The sequence below is a fragment of the Canis lupus genome, chromosome 12 (assembly GCF_048164855.1).
Source record: "Canis lupus baileyi chromosome 12, mCanLup2.hap1, whole genome shotgun sequence".
In the NCBI taxonomy this organism is placed as follows: domain Eukaryota; kingdom Metazoa; phylum Chordata; class Mammalia; order Carnivora; family Canidae; genus Canis; species Canis lupus.
The window spans coordinates 44,132,581-44,152,550 of record NC_132849.1 but is presented as its reverse complement, the minus strand read 5'-3'; the positions used below and the strand labels follow the sequence as shown (position 1 = coordinate 44,152,550).

Genomic DNA, 19,970 nt, shown 5'->3' with positions numbered 1-19,970 from the left:
ATGAACGTCTTGAATTCCGGTCGATCCTCGGGTCAGCGGCCAGCCCAGAGAAGCCTGTAAGGCAAAGGGAAGAGGACCGGCAGCAGGCGGGGGATTAGCTCAAATGGTAGAGCGCTCGCTTAGCATGCGAGAGGTAGCGGGATCGATGCCCGCATCCTCCACTCAGGTTTTTGCCCCGTGCATCAGAGGATCGCTGAACGGTGGGAGATCAGCGGACCCAGGAAGGTGTTTTGTGATACACAGAGGAACACGGTGCTCGATGATTAGCTTCGCACGCTGTCCCTTAATTTTGCAGGTGAGTCTTTTACAACTTATTTCCCGGTCACTTTGTGTTTTTCTCCTCCCGGCGGGCAGGCCGTTAACCGTCTTCCGAGAAGATGCGATGGAACCCTCCGGCCCAATCTGCCGGCCGAGCCCCCAAGCGCCACTGGCTCAGGTACCCGCTAACGTGCGAGGGAACCCCCGCGCGCTGACCAATGGCAGCGAGCCTTACTGGGCGGGTAGCCAGCTGCACCCACGGCCAATAGGCGAGGGACTTCTTGTTTCCTGGCAGAGCGGGGTCCCGGCACCGCGGCGCTCGGGTTTTGTTTGGGTCCTGGGTGGAGGACCCGGGTGCCGGGGCCCGAGGTGGCGCCTCGCTAGCGGGAGAGGGAGCGGGATCGCCGGCCCCGAGAGAGGTGAGGGGCGCTGCGTGGAGCGCGGGCCCCGCCGGCCGCGGCCCCGCCCCCTTGTCAGCCCCTTTCAGCCCGGAGCCCCTCTGGAATGCCGCCCCGCCCCGCCCCGCCCCGCGCCCCGAGCCCCAGCCTCCCCGGCCCCACCCCCACCCCCACCCCGCCCCCACGCCCGCGGCCGCGGCCCTGGCCCCCGGTGCTCCCCGCCTCGAGTGTGAGTCTGTCTCGCCCCTCCGTGCCCCCGAGCCCCACCCTGCCCTGGGCGAGCTCGGTCAGTGTGAAGCGAGGGTGTGTCGGGGTCGAGGGGCGAGAACTCACCCGTTGCCCCCAAGTGGGTCTCGGCCAGCCGCTTTTCTAGGGGTGCTCAACACCCATCATTCACCCACAGCTACTGCCCTCGTAGCTTTTTCAGGGACTCCGGGGCTCTGCAGGGCGGGAGGGGGCTGGAAACAGACCCATGCCCTAACTGGAATTGAGCTACGGTCTCCAGGTGAGCAGGTGCCTTCCGCCCGGTTTCTTTTGTCTTGGCAGAGGCCGCCGTTCTCTAGTTTTCTTCCATAATAGGCATAAGGTAGTAACAAAAGAAAAGAAAGAACCAGCCCTTCCAGGGCTCAGGGGAGCAACAGACCAAATGCCTGGTCAGTACTTGTGAGGATGGAGTGGAGAGACTTGGAACTTGGTTCTCTCCGCTCCACGCTGCTGGAGAGCAAGGAGCCAGTCTAGGAACCAGAGATCCAGAAAGGCCCAACTTTCAAGATGGCCATTGGTTATGGTGGGTGTATCTGGGCTAGGTTTGGAAAATCTGACCTCTCTAATACTATTCTCTAACCTTCGGGCTGCAAAAAGCTTCGAATCTAGCATTTCTCAACATAGTTAAGCCACTGAGTAGTTCATTTTGGAACAGCCAAGCTGTAGTAAAATGGGGTCCTTTTAGGTCAGTTATAACCCTTAGCGTGAGGACAGAAAAGTGGTTTCTCTTAGCCTTTGCTGGAAGGCCACGTCTCCCTTTTCTGAGGTGGAAAGAGCCTCTTGCTTTTCAGGGCACTCCCTAAGAACAGCTTTATTGGGAGACCCAAAACACTTGTTTTCATTTTTCTTCCTTCTCCTTCCTACGCCACCCCCCATTTTCCCCCAGCTCTCAGGGCCAGAGTGGGCAGGAGGATGCTTTCCCAGCCTCACCATGGAGCTGCGCTGTGGGGGATTGCTGTTCAGTTCTCGCTTTGACTCAGGGAACCTAGCCCACGTGGAGAAGGTGGAATCTGTGTCTAGCGATGGGGAAGGAGGAGCAGGTGGGGGGGCATCAGCTCCCATCAGCAGCATTGCCTCTTCCCCTGACTATGAGTTCAACGTGTGGACCCGACCAGACTGTGCTGAAACAGAATTTGAGAATGGGAACAGGTAAGAAGAAAGCAGTAAAGGGTGGAAGGAGGAAAAAAGAGGGGATGTCATGTCCCCCCAACTCCATGCTCAGTTAGCTCTCTTACAGCTTACACCATCGCTACCCTCCCTCTCCCTACACTCCTTCTCTCCTTGCCTCCTCCTTAACTGAACAGGCCTTCCCCAATTTCGTTTGCTTTAGCTGTCCCACATATCCTCACTCCAAACCTCAGTCTACAGTAACCCGTTTCTCCTCCTCTGGCCCTCAGGTCTTGGTTCTACTTCAGTGTCCGGGGAGGAACTCCAGGGAAACTCATCAAGATCAACATTATGAACATGAATAAGCAAAGCAAGCTGTATTCCCAGGGCATGGCTCCCTTCGTGCGCACACTGCCCACCCGGCCGCGCTGGGAACGCATTCGAGATCGGCCCACCTTCGAGGTAAGTTCTCCATGAGGAGGACAGGCAGACTGGGGTGCTAAAAGTAGAGGAGGGAAAGGAAAGAGGAGTGAGCCTCGATACGGAGTACCAGGCAGACGGCACACCAGGTTTTGGTATCTGCTGGAGTCCAAGATAAGCCCCTGCCTCAGGAAGCCTAGAAGGAGCCAACTGTCATATGGAAAGTCCCAGAGGGAGGGAAATTGGTCACTGTGCTGAGGGTGTAAGATCAGTTCCTGGTGATCCCAGTGGGATCTTCGTTCTCACACCAATGGCCTCTCCCTCTTCCTTCTCTGCTTCTCAGATGACAGAGACGCAGTTTGTGTTATCCTTTGTACACCGTTTCGTGGAGGGCCGTGGGGCCACCACCTTCTTCGCCTTCTGCTACCCCTTCTCCTATAGTGACTGCCAGGATTTGCTAAACCAGCTAGACCAGCGCTTTCTGGAGAACCACCCTACCCATAGCAGGTGCCGACCCCATCCTTACTCATGCCATACAGTCCTAGACCAGACAGCACCTCTACTACTTCTGGAACTTTCCCCAGGAGCCCTAAAACAAAACATCACCAGTTCTATTTTCTGTACAGAATGTGGGACTTTGGGTACCTTTGACAAATATGTATATGACCTTGATCTCACCATATCACTACCTACATTCTACTCATCCACCTGCCCAGTTCAAGCCTCTTAATATCCCAGCTCCCATCAGCTATCCAGAACTCAGCACTGCCATTGCTCAGCACACCTTTCTTTCTGTCCCAACAGAGGACAAGCCCTTGTTACACAAAGTGATCTATCATAGGGAGCCATAAACTGGGGAAAAAACAATAAGTTCATCCTGTCCTGTATTCTGCATTCTAGCAACGCAGAATCCTCAGCTTCATTTAACATCACAAGGGACTATAAGGTCCCAAAGGGTAGGGTAAAAGACCAGATCCTACAAAGCCTAGGCTGGTGATAAAGCTCACCTCATTAGGACTTTAGGGACTTCTCCTGGCTTAATGATTTTTGTCCCCACAGCCCCCTGGATACCATCTATTACCATCGGGAGATCCTTTGCTATTCTCTGGATGGACTTCGTGTAGATCTGCTAACGATCACTTCCTGCCATGGGCTTCAAGAAGATCGAGAGCCCCGCCTAGAGCAGCTATTTCCTGATACCGGCACCCCCCGACCATTCTGTTTCACAGGCAAGAGGGTGAGTGTGAATAGCCTAAAGATAGTACCTTGGCCTTTCCTTAGCTTCAGACCCTGCTGATAGCTTAAGGCCATGTTATCTCTGGGTATCCTTAGTCTGCTTTGGGAGGCAAGCATGGCCGCTTCTACTCCACTTGCAGACTCAGCCAGCTGGAAATCCAGTGGCTATTCCTGCCCGCCCCTGCCTCCCCTCAGCCCAGAGTATCCTGTTAGAGTGGACCTATAGAGTAACTGGCCTAATGACCGCTCTCCTCTCCACCTCAGATATTCTTCTTAAGCAGTAGGGTACACCCTGGGGAGACTCCATCTAGCTTTGTCTTCAATGGCTTTCTGGACTTCATCCTTCGACCTGATGACCCCCGGGCTCAAACCCTGCGTCGCCTCTTTGTCTTTAAGCTGATTCCCATGTTGAACCCTGATGGTGTGGTCCGGGGCCACTACCGGTAAGAAGCCTCCCCAGCCCGTCAGGATTGTTCCCAGCCCTCCTCGTGTCCTCTATCTCAGTGAAATACTGTCAGCCTCTTCTTTAACTTCTTCTGTATTCCCAATCTTCTTGCATCCAAACAAGGACAAGCCCATCTCGTTGTCCAGGGACCAGAGAAGGAATGTGGCACATGAGGAACTCTCTGGAAGGAGTAGAATTAGAATAACTGCAGGTTCACCTGCATAGAGGGAGCTGTGCTTAGGTCTCTAGGGGAGGGGTGACAGCAGATCAAGGAGAGGGCCTGTCCTCAATTCTTTCCTTCCTAATGCAACCTGAGCCTCATTCTGTAAGTTGGTCTACCATGGCCCCCGTTTCATCCACTCTCACGTCTCCCCCCTGGCCCATCTGGCTCGACCCTGCTCTAGTCCCTGTCTTCCTACAGCACAGACTCACGTGGAGTGAATCTGAACCGTCAGTACCTGAAGCCTGATGCGGTCCTGCACCCAGCCATTTATGGGGCCAAAGCTGTGCTTCTCTACCACCACGTGCACTCCCGTCTGAACCCCCCGAGTCCCTCTGAGCACCAGCACAGTCCTCAGCTCCCTCCTGATGCTCACCTTTCCGACCTCGAGAAGGCCAACAATCTCCAAAACGAAGGTCACCTTGGCCATGCATCTGATGGGGACAACCCTGAAGCCTGGACACAGACCAAGCCAGCAGAGCAGAAGCCCAGCGGTGTGTGGATTATGCCACAACAGTCTGCTGAGCTTGAGCAGCCAGCCCCCGACACCATCCCCCCTAAAGAGAGTGGTGTCGCTTACTATGTGGACCTGCACGGACATGCATCCAAAAGGGGCTGCTTCATGTATGGAAACAACTTTAGTGATGAGAGCACCCAGGTAGGGGGTCCACAGAGTATCATGTGAGTGTGGGGATTGTTGCACGTCAAGAGATAAAGGTTAGGCCACGGACAGAGGGAAGGTGGCCTTTTGGCAGGAAGGCCTGCGGCTGCAAGAGGTATTCTTGCCTCTGAACAAGCTTCAAAGGGCAAAGAAGGGATGGCAGTGGGGCTTTGTGTCTCAGGTATTACATCATGACCTCTGAACGAAGGTCAAGCTATCAGTGCTGTAGTCTTTATTCTAGAGTTTAGGAAACCAGGGGAAAAGGAAAAAATTTGCACTATTGGAGAGAAGAAGCTAAGGGCTTAAAAGGAGGTGGACTTGTACCTTTCCAACACCTGGAAATAACATCAGGCATACAGTGAGAATTCCAAGAACACTGCCGACTGCCAGTGGCTGTAATGGTATCCGCCGTGGGTTTAGTCACATGGTCCCCTGCTTGCCATCTCTTCCTTGCCCATTTCTTCCTTCTGTCCATCTCTCCTGAGTTGCCTTTTTCCTCCCCCAAACAGGTGGAAAATATGCTGTATCCAAAGCTCATCTCCTTGAACTCAGCACACTTCGACTTCCAGGGCTGCAATTTCTCAGAGAAGAACATGTATGCCCGAGACCGCAGAGATGGCCAGTCTAAGGAGGGAAGTGGCCGAGTTGCAATCTACAAAGCCTCAGGGATAATCCACAGGTTGGCTGGAAGCTGGGATGCAGCTGATGAAGCCCCTTCCCTAAGGAAAACAACACCCAGTCTGGACTGTCTGAAGAGCAGGGGTGTAGCCCAAGCCTTCTCAAAAGCCAGGCTTGCCATTAGCATCACTGTCCTTAGTCTGGGACTCTGGTCTTTTGGGGACTTCCTGGGTATGTGATAACAGTGCTGAGGCTAGGGCTTAGCATTTTGTTTGTATGCATTTTTTTTTTCCAAGCTATTACTTCTTAGACCACCTAGGCTGTCCCCCATGGATGGTTCTGTTCTGACTCTGTCCAGGCAGGACACTAATAAAGTCTCTGTGTCTTAGCTACACACTTGAATGCAACTACAACACGGGGCGCTCCGTGAACAGCATCCCTGCCGCCTGCCATGACAACGGGCGTGCCAGCCCCCCTCCCCCGCCGGCCTTCCCCTCCAGATACACTGTGGAGCTGTTCGAGCAGGTATGGATACGTGGGGTGCGTGGTGAAAGGGGGAACCTCCAAGGCCAGAAGGGCATTTACTCCTGTGGCCTGACTCCAGTCCTCTGAAGAGAGGCTCCCCACCTGTCACCATCTCACCACTGAGTAACTTTCTTCAGCTAATCTAAGGGGCAGGCCTGGACCGTACGGTACTGAGAGGACAAGCAGGCACTATTTCTCACCCTATACCACAGAGAACCCCCAGCACATCTGAGTCAGATTCTTTGCCTCTGAGCTTATCTTCCTGCTTCCTGGGCTTACAAGCATCACCTCTACACTGGCCTTGACCTCTGGGGTCCTGGGGCACACAAGAAAGGTAGAAAGAGCTGCAGGTTATAGAAGAGATGGAAACGGCTTCTCCTGCTGGGAGTACCCCTTCCTGGTACCAGCCAGAAAACCTACCTGCTCTTGCCCAAAACGAGCAGTAGTCCAGGAAGCAGCTTTCGCTCTGCTGAGATAAACAGCACTGGCACAAAAATGTAGGTTACCCACTGAGAACAATGGAGGCCTGGCCTGGCCTTCTCTTCCGCTGCGACCCACCCCAGCACCGCGGCCTGGGGCGGGAGCCCGGACACTGAGCCATGTGGGACTCCCCACAGGTGGGACGAGCTATGGCCATTGCAGCTCTGGACATGGCCGAATGCAATCCGTGGCCCCGAATCATACTGTCAGAGCACAGCAGCCTCACGAACCTCCGTGCCTGGATGCTGAAACACGTGCGCAGCAGCCGTGGCCTGAGCAGCACTGTGAACGTGAGTGTCAGCAAGAGGAGAGGCTCTCGCACGCCACCCAAAAGTACCAAGTAAGACCCGCAGGGCGGGAGGAGGAAAGGGTAGGAAAGTGGAACAGGGCTCTAGAGCAAGGAGTTCCAAGGAATATTTTCAGAGTAAATTATAATTGGTAAGATTAATGCATTTTTTTTTGAAACTGGGATCCTCTTCCCTTTTACCTCAAGCGACATACTTCCTAGGCATCTGAAAACCAGGTCAGGGGATTCCTGCTCCAGAGCCCTGCACAGAATTAAATCTAATTGCGATGGAGGTGGGGGCGGGTCTTGGCTTCCAGCGGTTGGGAGTGACGACAGGTCCAAGGGCTGACACTGAAGGAATAAGGTGGGGAGCTCACCGAGAGTTAAAGCTGCCCAGAGAGCCCCATAGCTCTTAGAACGCTTTCTGCAGAACAGGTATGTGTGAACAAGGGCTCTGAGGCATTCTGAGATCAGCTGCTATGCCCCAGGTTAGACACTATCATGGACACAAATTTCTCCCTTCTCCCTTGCAGTGAGTCCCTATGCTTATTACCCCAGGGGTGAAGCTTTACTGAGCATCAGACCATGGGGAAAGCCTTGGGACACAACCTCCCTGGCCCAGGGTTAACTGGCATCTGCTTCTTTGCAGCGGCTTGCCTGTTTCCTGCTCTGAAAATCCCTTGAGCCGAGCACGCAGTTTTAGCACTGGCACAAGTGCTGGTGGCAGCAGCAGCAGCCAACAGAACTCTCCACAGATGAAGAACTCCCCCAGCTTTCCTTTTCATGGCAGTCGGCCTACAGGGCTGCCAGGTCTGGGCTCTAGCACTCAAAAGGTCAGCCACCGGGTGCTGGGCCCCGTCAGAGGTAAGCCAGTCTGGGAGCCCCTGCAACAGGTGTTCAGTTGTTTGGGGCACTGCTGGGGGAAGTGAGAGCTTGAAGATATACGCTTGGCTGGGACCAAGGGGTGAATCAATAAAATTAGTTTATAGCAGAACCTGCAGCCTCTCCTGCGACCTTGGTGTTCCCTGCGCCATGAGCTCCAGCTCCAGAGCAGTACTGTGCATAGCCCAGGCGGGAGTCCTGGGCACCCGGGCTTTGGCACATGCTGGGGAGCAGGGGGATCCCCAGGGACAAAACACAAGCTGAAGTAGGGCCACATTCCAGTGCAGAGCCTCCACATCAGGGATGGTGCCAAGGCTGTCTTGTAGGGAGCAGTATAAGGAAATGTCCTCACACTGCAGACTGCAGCGATATAGAGCCGGAGACCCCGATTCAAGGTCTCTCTGGGATGAAACTGTTCCTGGCTTCAGAGCCTACTCAGCGGTATGAGGATTCCAGCTCTTCCACAGAAAAATGGAACAACTACAGACAGCTTCTGTTTGAGGCTTACAAAGCAACAGTCTGGCCTCATCCAGCAGTGGCCACAGCCACTCAACTGGGTATCAGTACCCCTAGGCCTGGCTTGAGGACACCCTGCCTGATAAGAGATTCTGGGTTCAAATGTGTAACAGAAACAGGTGGGCCTTAGGGGAAAAGAAGAGGAAGGACTATGGAACCATTCCTTGGGAGTGACTCTGACTTTGGTGCAGCGAGATCATTGTAGTGCCACTTCTAGAACACTAACTCCCAAGTCAGTATTGTACATGGCCTCTAGGCTGGAGAAATCCTGCAAGAACATGGAGGTTTTTGTAAGCTGGAGCTAAGAGTCCTGCAGGGTCTTCAGGCTGCACTTGTCCTCATTAGCACTTCCCCTGGTACAGACCAGAAGCACACATTGGGCCAGTGGGCGTGGCAATCTGACTGCACTGGTTAGAGCAGCCACAGGGGAGAGAGCAGTGGTCCTGAGCATCGTTGACCAGGAAGACGTTTTAGCCCTGATAACGCAGTTACCCCCACGTATGTTCCAAGCCCCATTCCTTGAGATTCTCCCCACCATGGGGAGAGGATGCTTTTGTCCACTGTGTTTGAAGGACAGTATGAAAGAATAATGCCCTGTATTTAAATAGCATTAAACAGTGAACAAAACAGTATTACGTATATATTTCATTTGATCCTCACAAGGACCTGTGGTATGGATGGTGTTTCCATTTTTCTGGTGAGAAAACAGAGGCTGTGGAAGGGTCACTTGTCCAGGATTTCACAGCTATCAGTAGCTGAGTTATTCATACTTTTTTCTATTCAAACTTCCTCTAATTTCTTGTCCTTTTTTCTTTTTTTTCTTTTTTGTCAATCTCTCATATCTCTCTACTCATAGTTCCTGGTAAGGAATGTCAGCATCCTAAATTCCCCTTCCCTGACTACAAAAGAGAAATAGGAAAGAGTCCTCTCCAAGTCCAGGTCCTCACCGGAGGACTCTAGGCAGTTTTTAATCAGTATTTTATTATCAGCTCCACCCCCACCCCAATGCAGAGTGCTGTATGAAGCTCCTTCAGTGAGGGACATGTATTCATGTCTTTTTTACTTCCCCCAAATAGCTAAGAGAAAGTGGCATATTTGGGACTAAGTATTTCCTTACAGGAAACAGACCCAAGACAGTATACAGAACAGAGAAGCACACACTCATTATAACACGGGACTTGAGGAGCCACCATCCTAGATAAACTCAAAAGTAATCAGGCAAAGAGCATTCAGTTGAGAAATGGTTTTGAAGAATGTGTGGTAGTATACAGCCTGATAAAAACATTCCAGAGATGAGAATGGTAGCCAGGACCAGCACTGCTACATAGAGAGGACAAGAAGCAAATATACCTAGCTGGCTCAAAGGGCCAAGCCCTTCAAGCACAGAAAGTAGGTGAAGAGAGGTAGGAGGAAGAAGTTGAAATGTCTTGAAAACAAAGATGATGAGTTAAGACATACTGCAATGATTGTGTGCTTCAGAGGATGATGGGAACAAAAGATTTATGGAAGAGCAGCCTGTGAACTCTATGTATCAGGCAGGCAGGGGGAGGGGAATCCTCACCATAGTTCATATATGAGATGACTAATGGCTGTACCAGGGACGGGCAAGGAGGTGAATATATGTATCAGAAATAGAGGCGGCAAGGTTCAATGATGGTGGAAGAAGGGCCAACTAAAAGCTTCAAGGCTACAGGCCAAAGGAAAGAATCATGGTGATGTTAGGACATTGGAAATAAAGTGCTGAGGCTTATCTATTTTTTAAGGATTTTATTTATTCCTGAGAGACACAGAGAGAGGCAGAGACATAGGCAAAGGGAGAAGCAGGCTCCCTGTGGGGAGCCTGATGTGGGACTTAGTCCCAGGACCCCAGGATCACAACCTGAGCCAAAGGCAGACACTCAGCCACTGAGCCACCCAGGTGCCCCTAGGTTTATCTATTTTAGACATGCTTGGATGTCGTGGGCTTTCTATATGGAGATATCCTGCAGGCAGAAAAATCAGCCTGCAGAAAAGGTTGGATCTAGGCATCATCAACAAACTCAAGTAAAGCTAGTGATAAGCAATGTCCCCCCAGGTCAGTGAGCCAAGAAGCAGAAAAAAAGAGCTGGCTTGAATAAGAGACACGTGGGGACTTGCGTAAATATTTGTAAGACCTGACAAACTATGTGTCTAAAGTCATAGAGGGTTGGAAAGGGGGTTACTAATGATACCAAACAGGAATACTGTAAGAAGGTGAAAGGTCAGAGTGCTGGAATCTTGACTTCAGGTGCTACAATTTTTGCTGCTTCAATTCCTACAATCCCTAATAGGACTCCAAAAAAGACTAGCCCTGGCTTAGGATAGGGACCTGCGATGCAGACTGTATTTGGACTTGGCATCTTCAACCAACCCTCAGAAAAACAACTTTGTCCAGTTGATCAGTCCTGTAGCTTTACACTATTTCCTGGTTCAACATATCCGGCTCTTTAGCCCCTGCCACACCCAGGCACTGTGTCTTCTAAGATAGGAAGAACACAACTCCCGTTATCTCTGAGACCTAACTATAAAGCAGCTATACTTTCCAAACCCAAAATTGAGATTGTGACTTAACAAAAATTTTTTTCTGACTTGTAAACTAGTATATTTTTTTCCACTAATGTATAAAAATAATATCACACTTAACTATACATTTAATTCATGACTGTCCTTTATTGGCTAAAACAGAGGGTGAGACTGGGCTATCCAGAAAATTTCCGAAAAGATCTAAGCAGCCAGAAGCTTAAGGTAGAGGTTCAGGAGACTAGACTCATCATCTCAGGCCCTATCCTCAAAGCTGGAGAGTGGCATTTTAGAAGGCCAACGTATAAGGGAACTCCAGGTGAACGGGAATATTCCTGGGACAGTAGGCTGCAAGAGACTCCGATGAAGCCTTGACCCCCACCACCCTCTGACCGCAGAGACAGGAGCTTCTTTACCTAGTTCCCCCAGCTGCACAACAGGTCCTGAGCAGCAACCTTCCTGGCTCTGCAGTCAGGCTTCCATCCAGCAGGAGCTAGCAGCAGCTCTTGCTGCAGAAGAGGGCAAGGGCAAAGGAATAGCTAGTCCAATGACTGAGTCAGGGAAGCCAAAAGCCCCTAAGATACTGGTACAAAAGGAGACACAAACAGAGCTCGAAGGCAGGCATGCTGGAGAGAGAGTAGCTAAGTCAGCCAGCTTCTCCTAGCAGTTATGCAGGGCATAGGATGAAGGTGAGGCCAGTGGGTCGCCCAAGGATCAGGGTCAGGCCAAGGCCTTCTCAGATCGTGCACCCCAGGTACTTTATTCTCGTCCTGGCCCTGGATTCAGGCCAAGTCTCACTCAATAACTGAAACTGGCCTACCTGGCGAGATCCTGGCATAAACGACAAGGGATGACGTCAAAGTGGAGGCCATCAGTTGGCATCCTACCACCGCCACTGTCCTCCCTCTCAGCTCTGGCACATCCACTGTAGTTACTAGAACTCTTCCCTGGCCGCCTCCATGCCGTGGCTCAGCTGCCAGGCCACTCTTGGCAGAGCAGCTCAAGTCCCACCGTGGAGTGGAAGTTCCTTTGAAAAGTGACTCAGAGGACATAGGAAGAATGCCTTGAGCACCATCACTAGTTTCATGGGAGAGAGCAGATTAAAGCTTATTTGAGGGCAGGTAATGTCTCCTAACATGTTTATTCCCTTAGCACCTAGCACTTATTAAATGATCAATAAATACATGTTGAATGAATAAAAGGCAAGAAGCAGGGGGCCAAATAAATACTTATCTCACCTTTCCACCCTTCAGAGAGCATAAATCAGGTCTGTGATCATCCCAGCAATTCGGGAAGATCTAAGGTGCTACACGTAGGGACAGTTCCAAAGATGTCTCAGGATGATGATGCAAGACCCAGGCCCAAGCCAGAAAAACCACTCTTCTAAGTCATGAGACTTTTAGAATATTGATTCTGACTCCTGCACCAGTGAGGGCAGTCTGCCTCTACCTCAGACCTTCACCCTAGAACTATTCCAAAATGGAATCTCTAGCTGATTACAATAAAGTACAGTCTCACAACCTCTGGAAGCAAAGCTGATTCACATATCACTGCACTCAGCCTTAAGCCACTGACTCTTTACCTTAGAACCAAGAAATAAAACAGAGCTAGGGCTCCTCCCTTAAACAGTCTCGAGGACTGAGTAGGCCTGGATTATACCAGGGACAAAAGTCAAAACATGAGAAATTAGGCTGTGTGCTCACATTGCCAAATTTACAGGCAGGCCCGGCCAGGTTTTAAGACAGTCTAAGTGTGGGTTAAAATGCTATCTTTAAATACCTTATTCTTTCAAAATTAGGCCTCTCTCCTAAACCAGACTGGTCTCCCTTCCTTAAACTCTCATTAGGGGCAGGATTCTTGAGTTGTATCCATAGTATCTTTCCCAGAATACCTACATTCAGGCGGACATTTTTTACATCACGCCTGTTTTGCTTCATTAACTTCTAGAGCGCTACTCAGTTCTTGCTACAACCTACAAATGTTCCAAAAACTTCCACTTGCTTTCTTACTTGCCCTCTTTCTTACCTTTCCTGGGTGGGTGAGGCTTCATCCTTTAACATAATTTCAGCATACTTCTGTGTATAGGTATTCCTCAGACCCTCTAGAAACCCACATTTCCATCCAGTTCACGTTCATTTCTGCCTATTATGCGCTGTCATTTGGACATTATCCTAATTATCACTGTTTTACTAAAGAATTACCCAGGTCTGGGTTCTACATTATTTCTCAGTCATTGGTGGTGATTAGAGGCTTCAGGTTGCCTGAAGCCATGAATCTCTGACTTCTCTTGTCCTTCACTGCTATGTCACCTCTTATTAGCACCGTACAGTCTGTTTATTATTGTGGTTTGTTTATTATTGATGTAAAGTTGACAGGTCTGGTTATTTTGACTCTTGGCTCTACTTTTGACTCTTGACTCAGCATCTCAACAAACTTTTCAGAGCCAAAATAGCTTCTCTCCTAAAATCTCTTTCTTTCTTCTGTTCCTTATTCATTTCAGTATCAATCTTTAAAAATCCGGTTGGGGATTTCCAAAAAGTAGCCTTGTCACTGCTAGCTACTGCACAGTATAGCTGGACAAGATGGTTATTGTCACCTACTTTCTGAATTAGAGGTATTTTCTGTCCAATACATGTTGCTTTGTTGGGGGCCACCTGGCATCCTGGGACCTCCACTGAATTCAGCTCCATGAAGGTTAACAGCTCATCTGGTCTGAGAGCAATTGGCATCTGTTGTCCCTCTGTGATGAGGAAGGGCCTGCCAAACCTGAAAGCCTCCCTACCCCATCCAGCCACCATCTGCTCTCAGAGCTTGTGGCAGTGAGACTTTAGCCACAAGATATGAACCAGAGAGAGCTGCCACACAGGTTATAAGCATATGTCCTTAAACTCAGAGAGATTCTTGAGTCAGCCTGTGGCCTACAGTGGGTATTTGCTATTCAGGACTTTACTAAAGTCTCTAGTTCTCTAGGCAGAATTTTGTAGGCACCAGGACATATAGACTGGAAAAGACAAAGTCTCTATCCTCAAGAGGTTCAAGCTCCAAGTAGAATACTACTTAAGATTTATTGAGTACTACTTCTAGGCACTATCATAACTACTTTACATGTACTAACTTATTTCATAAAGGAAACAAAAACCATAAAACAATTACTACCCAAGTGAACCAAGGACAATGAAGGGGGGAGAACAGTTCATTCTACCTGTGATGGTAAAGGAGGTTTCACAGAGGTGACATCTGAGATGGGACGTGTAAAGTTTGACTAGAAGAGGGGACAGACATTGCAGATGAGCCACACAACTAGCAGCCATGGAGCTACAGTGGAAGGTATGAAGGATCAAGTCAGCATCCTACCAATGATGGGTTCACTGAATCCACAATGGATGGAGCCATGTTAAAGGCCAAAGGCCATGTTAAAATGAAAAGGTTGAGAATTTATCCTTTAAAAGACCTTCGGTATCTCCCCTTTCCCTGAAACCAAATGATTTTTCATTCAGGCACCTGTGTGAAAGATGGATTGTAAAAGGAAAGAGGTAGGGCAACCAGCAGGAATTTTTTTTTCCCTAAAAGCCTGAATGAGAGATAAAGACGTCTTTCTGGACACTGGCCATGGCAAGGGAGAATGAAGAAGAAATCCAAGCAAAGGCAGAGGTGGTGTTGTCCAGATTTGGTTAAACACAAATCTAAATGTAAGCAAGGAGTCAAAAGATGAACAAGGTTTCTAGTTCATTTTTCACCAAGATAAGAACAGAAGAAAGGATGGGAGAAAATGAGTTTTGCTGGAGTCATGAGAGATTACCTAGTAGAAATGCCAGTAGACCTCTGACCTTTCCAGGGAAAGGGCCAGAAAGCAGTTTGGGAATTTAGAGTATACCAGAGCAGGAGGGGACCAAGGGTAGACTGGGCTGAGGCAGAGGGGTGGGGGCGGGGGCACACTGGCATTTGGGGACAGGAGGAAGAGATGAAGAGGGGCAATTAAGAGGCAGGAGAACCTAGAGGAGCTATGTTTCAGAAGCCAAGCTCAGGGAGTTCTCTGCCAGAAGAATGAACTGGCAAGTGAGTAGGCTGGTTAGCCACAAGGAGGTGGGTAAGAGCTGGCTGTGGCCTGGATAACTGGGATAAATGTCAGAGGTCTTTCTACCCATCTTAGATTTACTTCTGAAGTGGGGTGCTGGTATGAGGACAAGCTTGAGAGCCGATATCCTCTGAGCAGGGGCCCCAGCAGGGCAGTGGAGTGCCAGGGCCTCATCTATTTGCCCTTTTATCTCCTGTGTCCCTTCTGCTCAGAGCCCCGAAGCCAGGACAGGAGACGGCGGCAGCAGCCACTGACCCATCGCCCTACTTCAAGCAGCCTGGCCCCATCCCCAAATCCTGCTAGCTTTAGCCCGGTCTCCTCACACAGCATGGGCTCCTGTCTGCTGCCCAGCTCACTCAGCATATCAGGTCTGTACCCACTGCCACCAAAATCTAGGTTGACCAGCCTCCTTCCTTCCCTAGCACCAAGGGTATAGACCAGTCTCTCTACGAGGCTTAAATCAGTCCCTTCAGCTCCTTTGCTACCTGACCTGGACATCTTTCTTGACTTGATGTAAGGTGGCCCTCTGCACACCAGGAGCATCAGTTAGCCTCCTGGATTATCCTAAACCCCTAAAGCACCTATGTCCTTGTACAGGAAGCTGGAACTGTCTTTGAATAATAAAATAATAGTTACCATTTCTTGAGTGTCTACTATGTGGCAGGCACTGCTCTAAGCACATTACCTCACTTAATCCTCATTTTCAAAGTTGAACAACCTGACTACCTGCTACTTTGAGCTTCCTGACTCCAGGAGTTGGGCAACATTAGACAAAACAGAAGAACGAAAAAAGGCATAGGCCTTTCACCTGTCGTCACGGCAAATGCTGTGTAACCATATCATCCACATAAAACCTAGGCTGCCTGGTCTCCTTTTAAGTTATACCCCTAGCTGTGTAAAGGACTGGATAGGAATGAGACATAAGACTTCCAGTCCAACATCCTCTAATTCCCTCAGAGCCTGCTACTCCCAACCTGTCAACTGTCTTCAATGGGTAGCCCTCAATCCACCAGTCTTGGGTACTAATATGATCCTTAAACACTCATTTGGATGGGATAGGCTCTAAGGTCTATAAATTCACAGAGAAGTTCAGCCCTGTGGGCTCTGATTCAAGCTCCAAGTTGCTACTACAGCCCTTGGACCAGACTAGAGCATGCCATGCTCTCAACCAGGGGCCCTTTTACCCACTAGGGAACATGTGGCAAGGTCTGAAAGACATGTCTGGTTGTTTTGATGGGGACAGGGCAGGAGAAGAAGATATGCTATCTAGCGGGTTGAGGCCAGGAAGGCTGCTAAACATTTAACAATGCACAAGACAGCCGCCCACAATAAAGAATTATCCAGCCCAAATGTCAATATTGCCAGGACTGAGAGACCCTGATCTAGAGGAAGTTACCTCTCCTTTTCCACAGTCCACTACCCATGATAGCAGTTTCCTTTGTTTCCTAGGGAGCAGCTGCTCATTCATGTCCTCAGGGGACAAGCCAGAGGCTGTCATGGTGATTGGGAAAGGGCTGCTGGGACCTCGGATCCCCTGTATCAGGACACGATTGCAGGTAACATCTTTGGGTCTTCCCCAGCCCCCAGCAAAACAACTCTGGCAGAGCCTAGCAAGGCACTGTTCATCTGGGTAGTGGGAGGGAAAATGCTCAGCACTGCTTTACAACCTCTCCCCTCAACCATATCAGAAAGCTACCTTGCTGCCTGAGTGCCTCTGTCTGTCCAGTGTCCCCAGTCCCTTCAGCCAGGTCTCTTGCTTCCACCCATGTCCCTGCCAGATATAACCCAACCTCAGCCTGCTAGCTTTGGCTCTGCCTGCCCCTGCCCTTAGCTTCTCCTCTCTTTCTGCCCAGACCTGCCCGAGGCGAGTTCCCGCCAGGAGGGGTCCCGGATTCCCCAGGTAACACATCTGGTTGCTGCTCCTAAGAACAGCTGTGCCACCAACTCCAATTCAGTCCAGATCCCCAAGCTAAATTGGCTTAAGCTGGGTAGAGGCAGAGGCCGGATGGGTGAAGCCTAAGCTGCTCTGGCAGGGGCTGAGGGACACAAGGCTCTGAGGGAGCATCTACCGATTCTCCAACCTCTTTCCATACACTGCTTCTCTGTCTAGCCAAATGTTAGCCATGATACAGCTGTGGAGATTAAATGATGGATCTTCTGCCTCCCCTACTTAAGTAAGACTTGGAGTGAATAGTCAGACTGTCGACACTTATACTACACTCTTACCCATGGAAATTCTAGAAGCAAACTCAGAAGCAAAACAGTTAAAGGAAGAATACAGCCTCTTAGCCCACCCCCTATCCATACAGGCTAGGCCCAGGTTGGGCCGGGGCTCACCGCCGACTTGCAGAGGGATGAGCGGCTCTGCGGGCCCCACATCCCCTAAACCCCGGACCAGGGAGAGCAGTGAGCCGGAGCCGGGACCCCACTCTGCACCAGGGTGAGCACCCGGGTCCGGTCCCTCACCCCACCTCACTTCTGTCCCTTTACTCCCATTTCTGCCATTCAGGATAATTTTCTTCCTTCCCTACACCCTCTAACCCCCCAAAGACTAAAGGTACTTTCGTTAAGAATCTCGTCCCTGATTTTTTTTTTTTCCCATCATGGCCTGTCTTCACTCCAGCGGACAAGAAAACAACTTCTTGTTAGGGCCTAAGGCCTAGGAGCTGGCTCATTCCAGCATCAGCCCACTGTGCAGTACTCAATCTCTCTATCCTTACCCATCTCATCTCTCCCATCCCCTGGCAAACAGACCAAAAGAGGGGCAGAGTTTTCACAACCCTGATTCCTCTCTCTTCTCTGTTGCAGGCTGCCTCAGACTGGGCCCCCACGGCCCCGCTCTGCCCCTGCCTTTTCTATTTCCTGTAGTCTATCTGACTCCCAGTCCCGGATTTGTTACAGCGGGGGGCCCTTGGCCCAACCTGAGGTTTGTTTTGTCCCTAAATCTCCTCCACTCACTGTCTCCCCCCGGGTCTGATGCCTCAACCTTGATGTCCAGGATATAGCCCCAAGATGGGGAACGCAGTGAGGAATGTGCTAGTCCCCTCCCTCAGCTGTTGATTCCATGTGACAACCATAACTTCTTGGATGCCAGCCACGCTGTTCTGAGGCATCGCAGAGCATCACCTTGAGACAGGACAAAGCAGGAACCTGCTACCCCATCCCCCCCACAGCACAAGATTTTGGGACCACAAAAAATATATATCTATATTTTTATATTGGGGGGAGGGAGTAGAAAAGAAAGCCCCTATACTGGGCCCTACTCAGTGGCAGCTTCTTGTTCCATAGGGTTAAGGAAGACTTTGAGGAAATAAAAGTTGTTTGGAAAAATCCAGGTGTAGTTGCTTTGTATGTTGTGATGGGTAGAGGGATGAAGTGAAGTGGGAAGGCCCCTCATACCCTCCATCTTGCCTCAGACTATGTCCTGGAACCCTAGAAAAGAGGGGGAAAGACCCAAGGTAAGGAAAATACTGCAACTTTCCTCTGGAGAAATCCTTCAGGCATCAACTCCCATCCAGCCTGTTCCCCCTTTACATTTCAGACCCACACTTAAGGCTCCCCCACACCCCCGCCTCTCTCTAGGACTTGGGTCTACAGTAGCCAACCCGTCACTCAGTGCCTCTTGCCCCAGAATTCTCCATCTTTACAACCACACACACACACACACACACACACACGCACATTCTGCCTAAATAAAAGCCTAAACAACCTTAGAGAAGTGAGGGCTACTTAAGGGAAGAGCCCAAATCCTCATACTTGGATAGACAGCATCCTCAGCACCTTTATTCCTACTGGTGTCAGTGCCTCCTTGTATCCAAACCCCAACTTGGGCATCAGGGTACCATGAAGACGGGGGCTGAGAAGGATTAGGAAACTCGCCCCCGTTCTAGCAGGGAGCAGTTTAACGGGTAGAGGGCAGGGCACTGAAAGGCACTCCCTACCGTGTGCGGATAAGGGGGCTCAGTTCTGGACTGTATCATGCTTGGCCCGACACTTTCTGATTTGAAGTTTCGAACCCTGCAGGCCCTGGCGCGGCCTCGCCACTCCACTCTCCGGGGGCTGGGCGCTACTGCCCCGGACCGTTACCTGGGGCGGAGAAAGCGCCACTTTCATTCCTGCTTCTTGGGATTGTTGACGGCCACGTAGTGATAGAGAACGACAAGCAGGAAGAGCGACACGCCCAGCATGTTGGCGAAGATGGCGAGCTGCACGTCTGTGATCATCCTGCGAAGAAGAGGAGGGGCTGAGCCTGAAGCCGGCGCACTCCTCGCCCAGGCCGGGGCCCGTCCTCGCCCCCAGGACCAGCCACCGCCAAGGCGCCGTGGAGCGCGCTTGCGTGCCTCTCACCTGACCGGCTGGGCTCCCGGCGACGCGGTCTGCGCAGTAGCTCGAGGTAAGAGTCCCGGCCCGGAAGTTGGTAGCGCGAGCGCAAGCCCAAACCAGGCACTTCCGGCTGTGCCGCTCGGCCGGAACGGGCTCTCTAGCCCCGCCGTCTCGCCTGCTCCCCGCGGCGCATCGCAAGGGGCGGGGCCAGGGGCGGGGCCGCGGAGGGACGGCCCGCCGTAGGGGGCGGGCGAGCCGTGGACGCGCGTCTAGGGCCCGCGGAGCGCAGCTGGCCACAGCTGGCTGCAGCTGGCGCGGCAGGGGACGCAGCCGGCCAGTGGCGGCCTCCCCGGAGCCCAGCGGCCGGCTAGGGCGAGGGTGCGGCGGCGTGGCCGCGTGAGACGCTCGGCCCGACCCCCTTCCTGCCCTGGCCCCCCGCGCCGCTGCCCACCCTCCGCTTCCCGGCTCGGCCCAGCCAGGTGCTTCCTTTGGGCCCTGCCCTCAGGGTCCCCTCCCTGACTCCCGCAGCGGAGAGGGGGGTGAGAGGAGGTGCAGACGGGAGAGAGCTGGGGCGGCTGGGTGCTCCTCTCCTCGGTGCGCCCCTTTTTGCCCCCACATCCGCCAAGTGGAACGATCCCGCCTGTGATCTGACCGGTGCCTCCCTAACTCGGGCTCGCTCCCTCCACCCCACCCCCGGAGGTGGGCGTCGGAAATAGGG

At 51.5% G+C, this 19,970-nt stretch overlaps 2 protein-coding genes and 1 non-coding gene across 12 annotated transcripts; 2 read left to right on the top strand and 1 right to left on the bottom strand.

The window, feature by feature from the left end:
* The first annotated feature begins 88 nt into the window (after nucleotides 1-88).
* On the top strand, nucleotides 89-161 carry TRNAA-AGC (transfer RNA alanine (anticodon AGC)). Its single transcript has one exon. It is a non-coding gene; the product is annotated as a tRNA-Ala (tRNA).
* AGBL5 (AGBL carboxypeptidase 5) lies at nucleotides 149-18,261 on the top strand. Of its 10 annotated transcripts, XM_072770736.1 has the most exons (16): nucleotides 154-295; nucleotides 1,807-2,069; nucleotides 2,318-2,489; nucleotides 2,791-2,954; nucleotides 3,507-3,684; nucleotides 3,948-4,126; nucleotides 4,550-5,006; nucleotides 5,519-5,688; nucleotides 6,017-6,152; nucleotides 6,770-6,972; nucleotides 7,568-7,782; nucleotides 15,142-15,297; nucleotides 16,379-16,485; nucleotides 16,783-16,829; nucleotides 17,239-17,369; nucleotides 17,738-17,877. In XM_072770736.1, the coding sequence occupies exons 1-15, from the start codon at nucleotides 260-262 to the stop codon at nucleotides 17,285-17,287; spliced, it is 2,532 nt and encodes an 843-aa protein (XP_072626837.1). In that variant the 5' UTR covers nucleotides 154-259; the 3' UTR covers nucleotides 17,288-17,369; nucleotides 17,738-17,877. The 10 variants fall into 10 exon arrangements, with proteins under 10 accessions (XP_072626834.1, XP_072626833.1, XP_072626835.1 ...); XM_072770733.1 differs by lacking the exon at nucleotides 16,783-16,829 and having other exon boundaries at nucleotides 149-295; nucleotides 4,080-4,126; nucleotides 17,738-18,261; XM_072770732.1 differs by lacking the exon at nucleotides 16,783-16,829 and having other exon boundaries at nucleotides 152-295; nucleotides 17,738-18,261.
* On the bottom strand, nucleotides 18,128-19,448 carry OST4 (oligosaccharyltransferase complex subunit 4, non-catalytic). Its single transcript, XM_072770755.1, has 3 exons — nucleotides 19,277-19,448; nucleotides 19,016-19,153; nucleotides 18,128-18,361 (listed from the first exon to the last, which is right to left on the bottom strand). Exon 2 carries the CDS (start codon nucleotides 19,150-19,152, stop codon nucleotides 19,039-19,041), a length of 114 nt encoding a protein of 37 aa, XP_072626856.1. The 5' UTR covers nucleotide 19,153; nucleotides 19,277-19,448; the 3' UTR covers nucleotides 18,128-18,361; nucleotides 19,016-19,038.
* Between the last annotated feature and the right edge of the window lie 522 nt (nucleotides 19,449-19,970).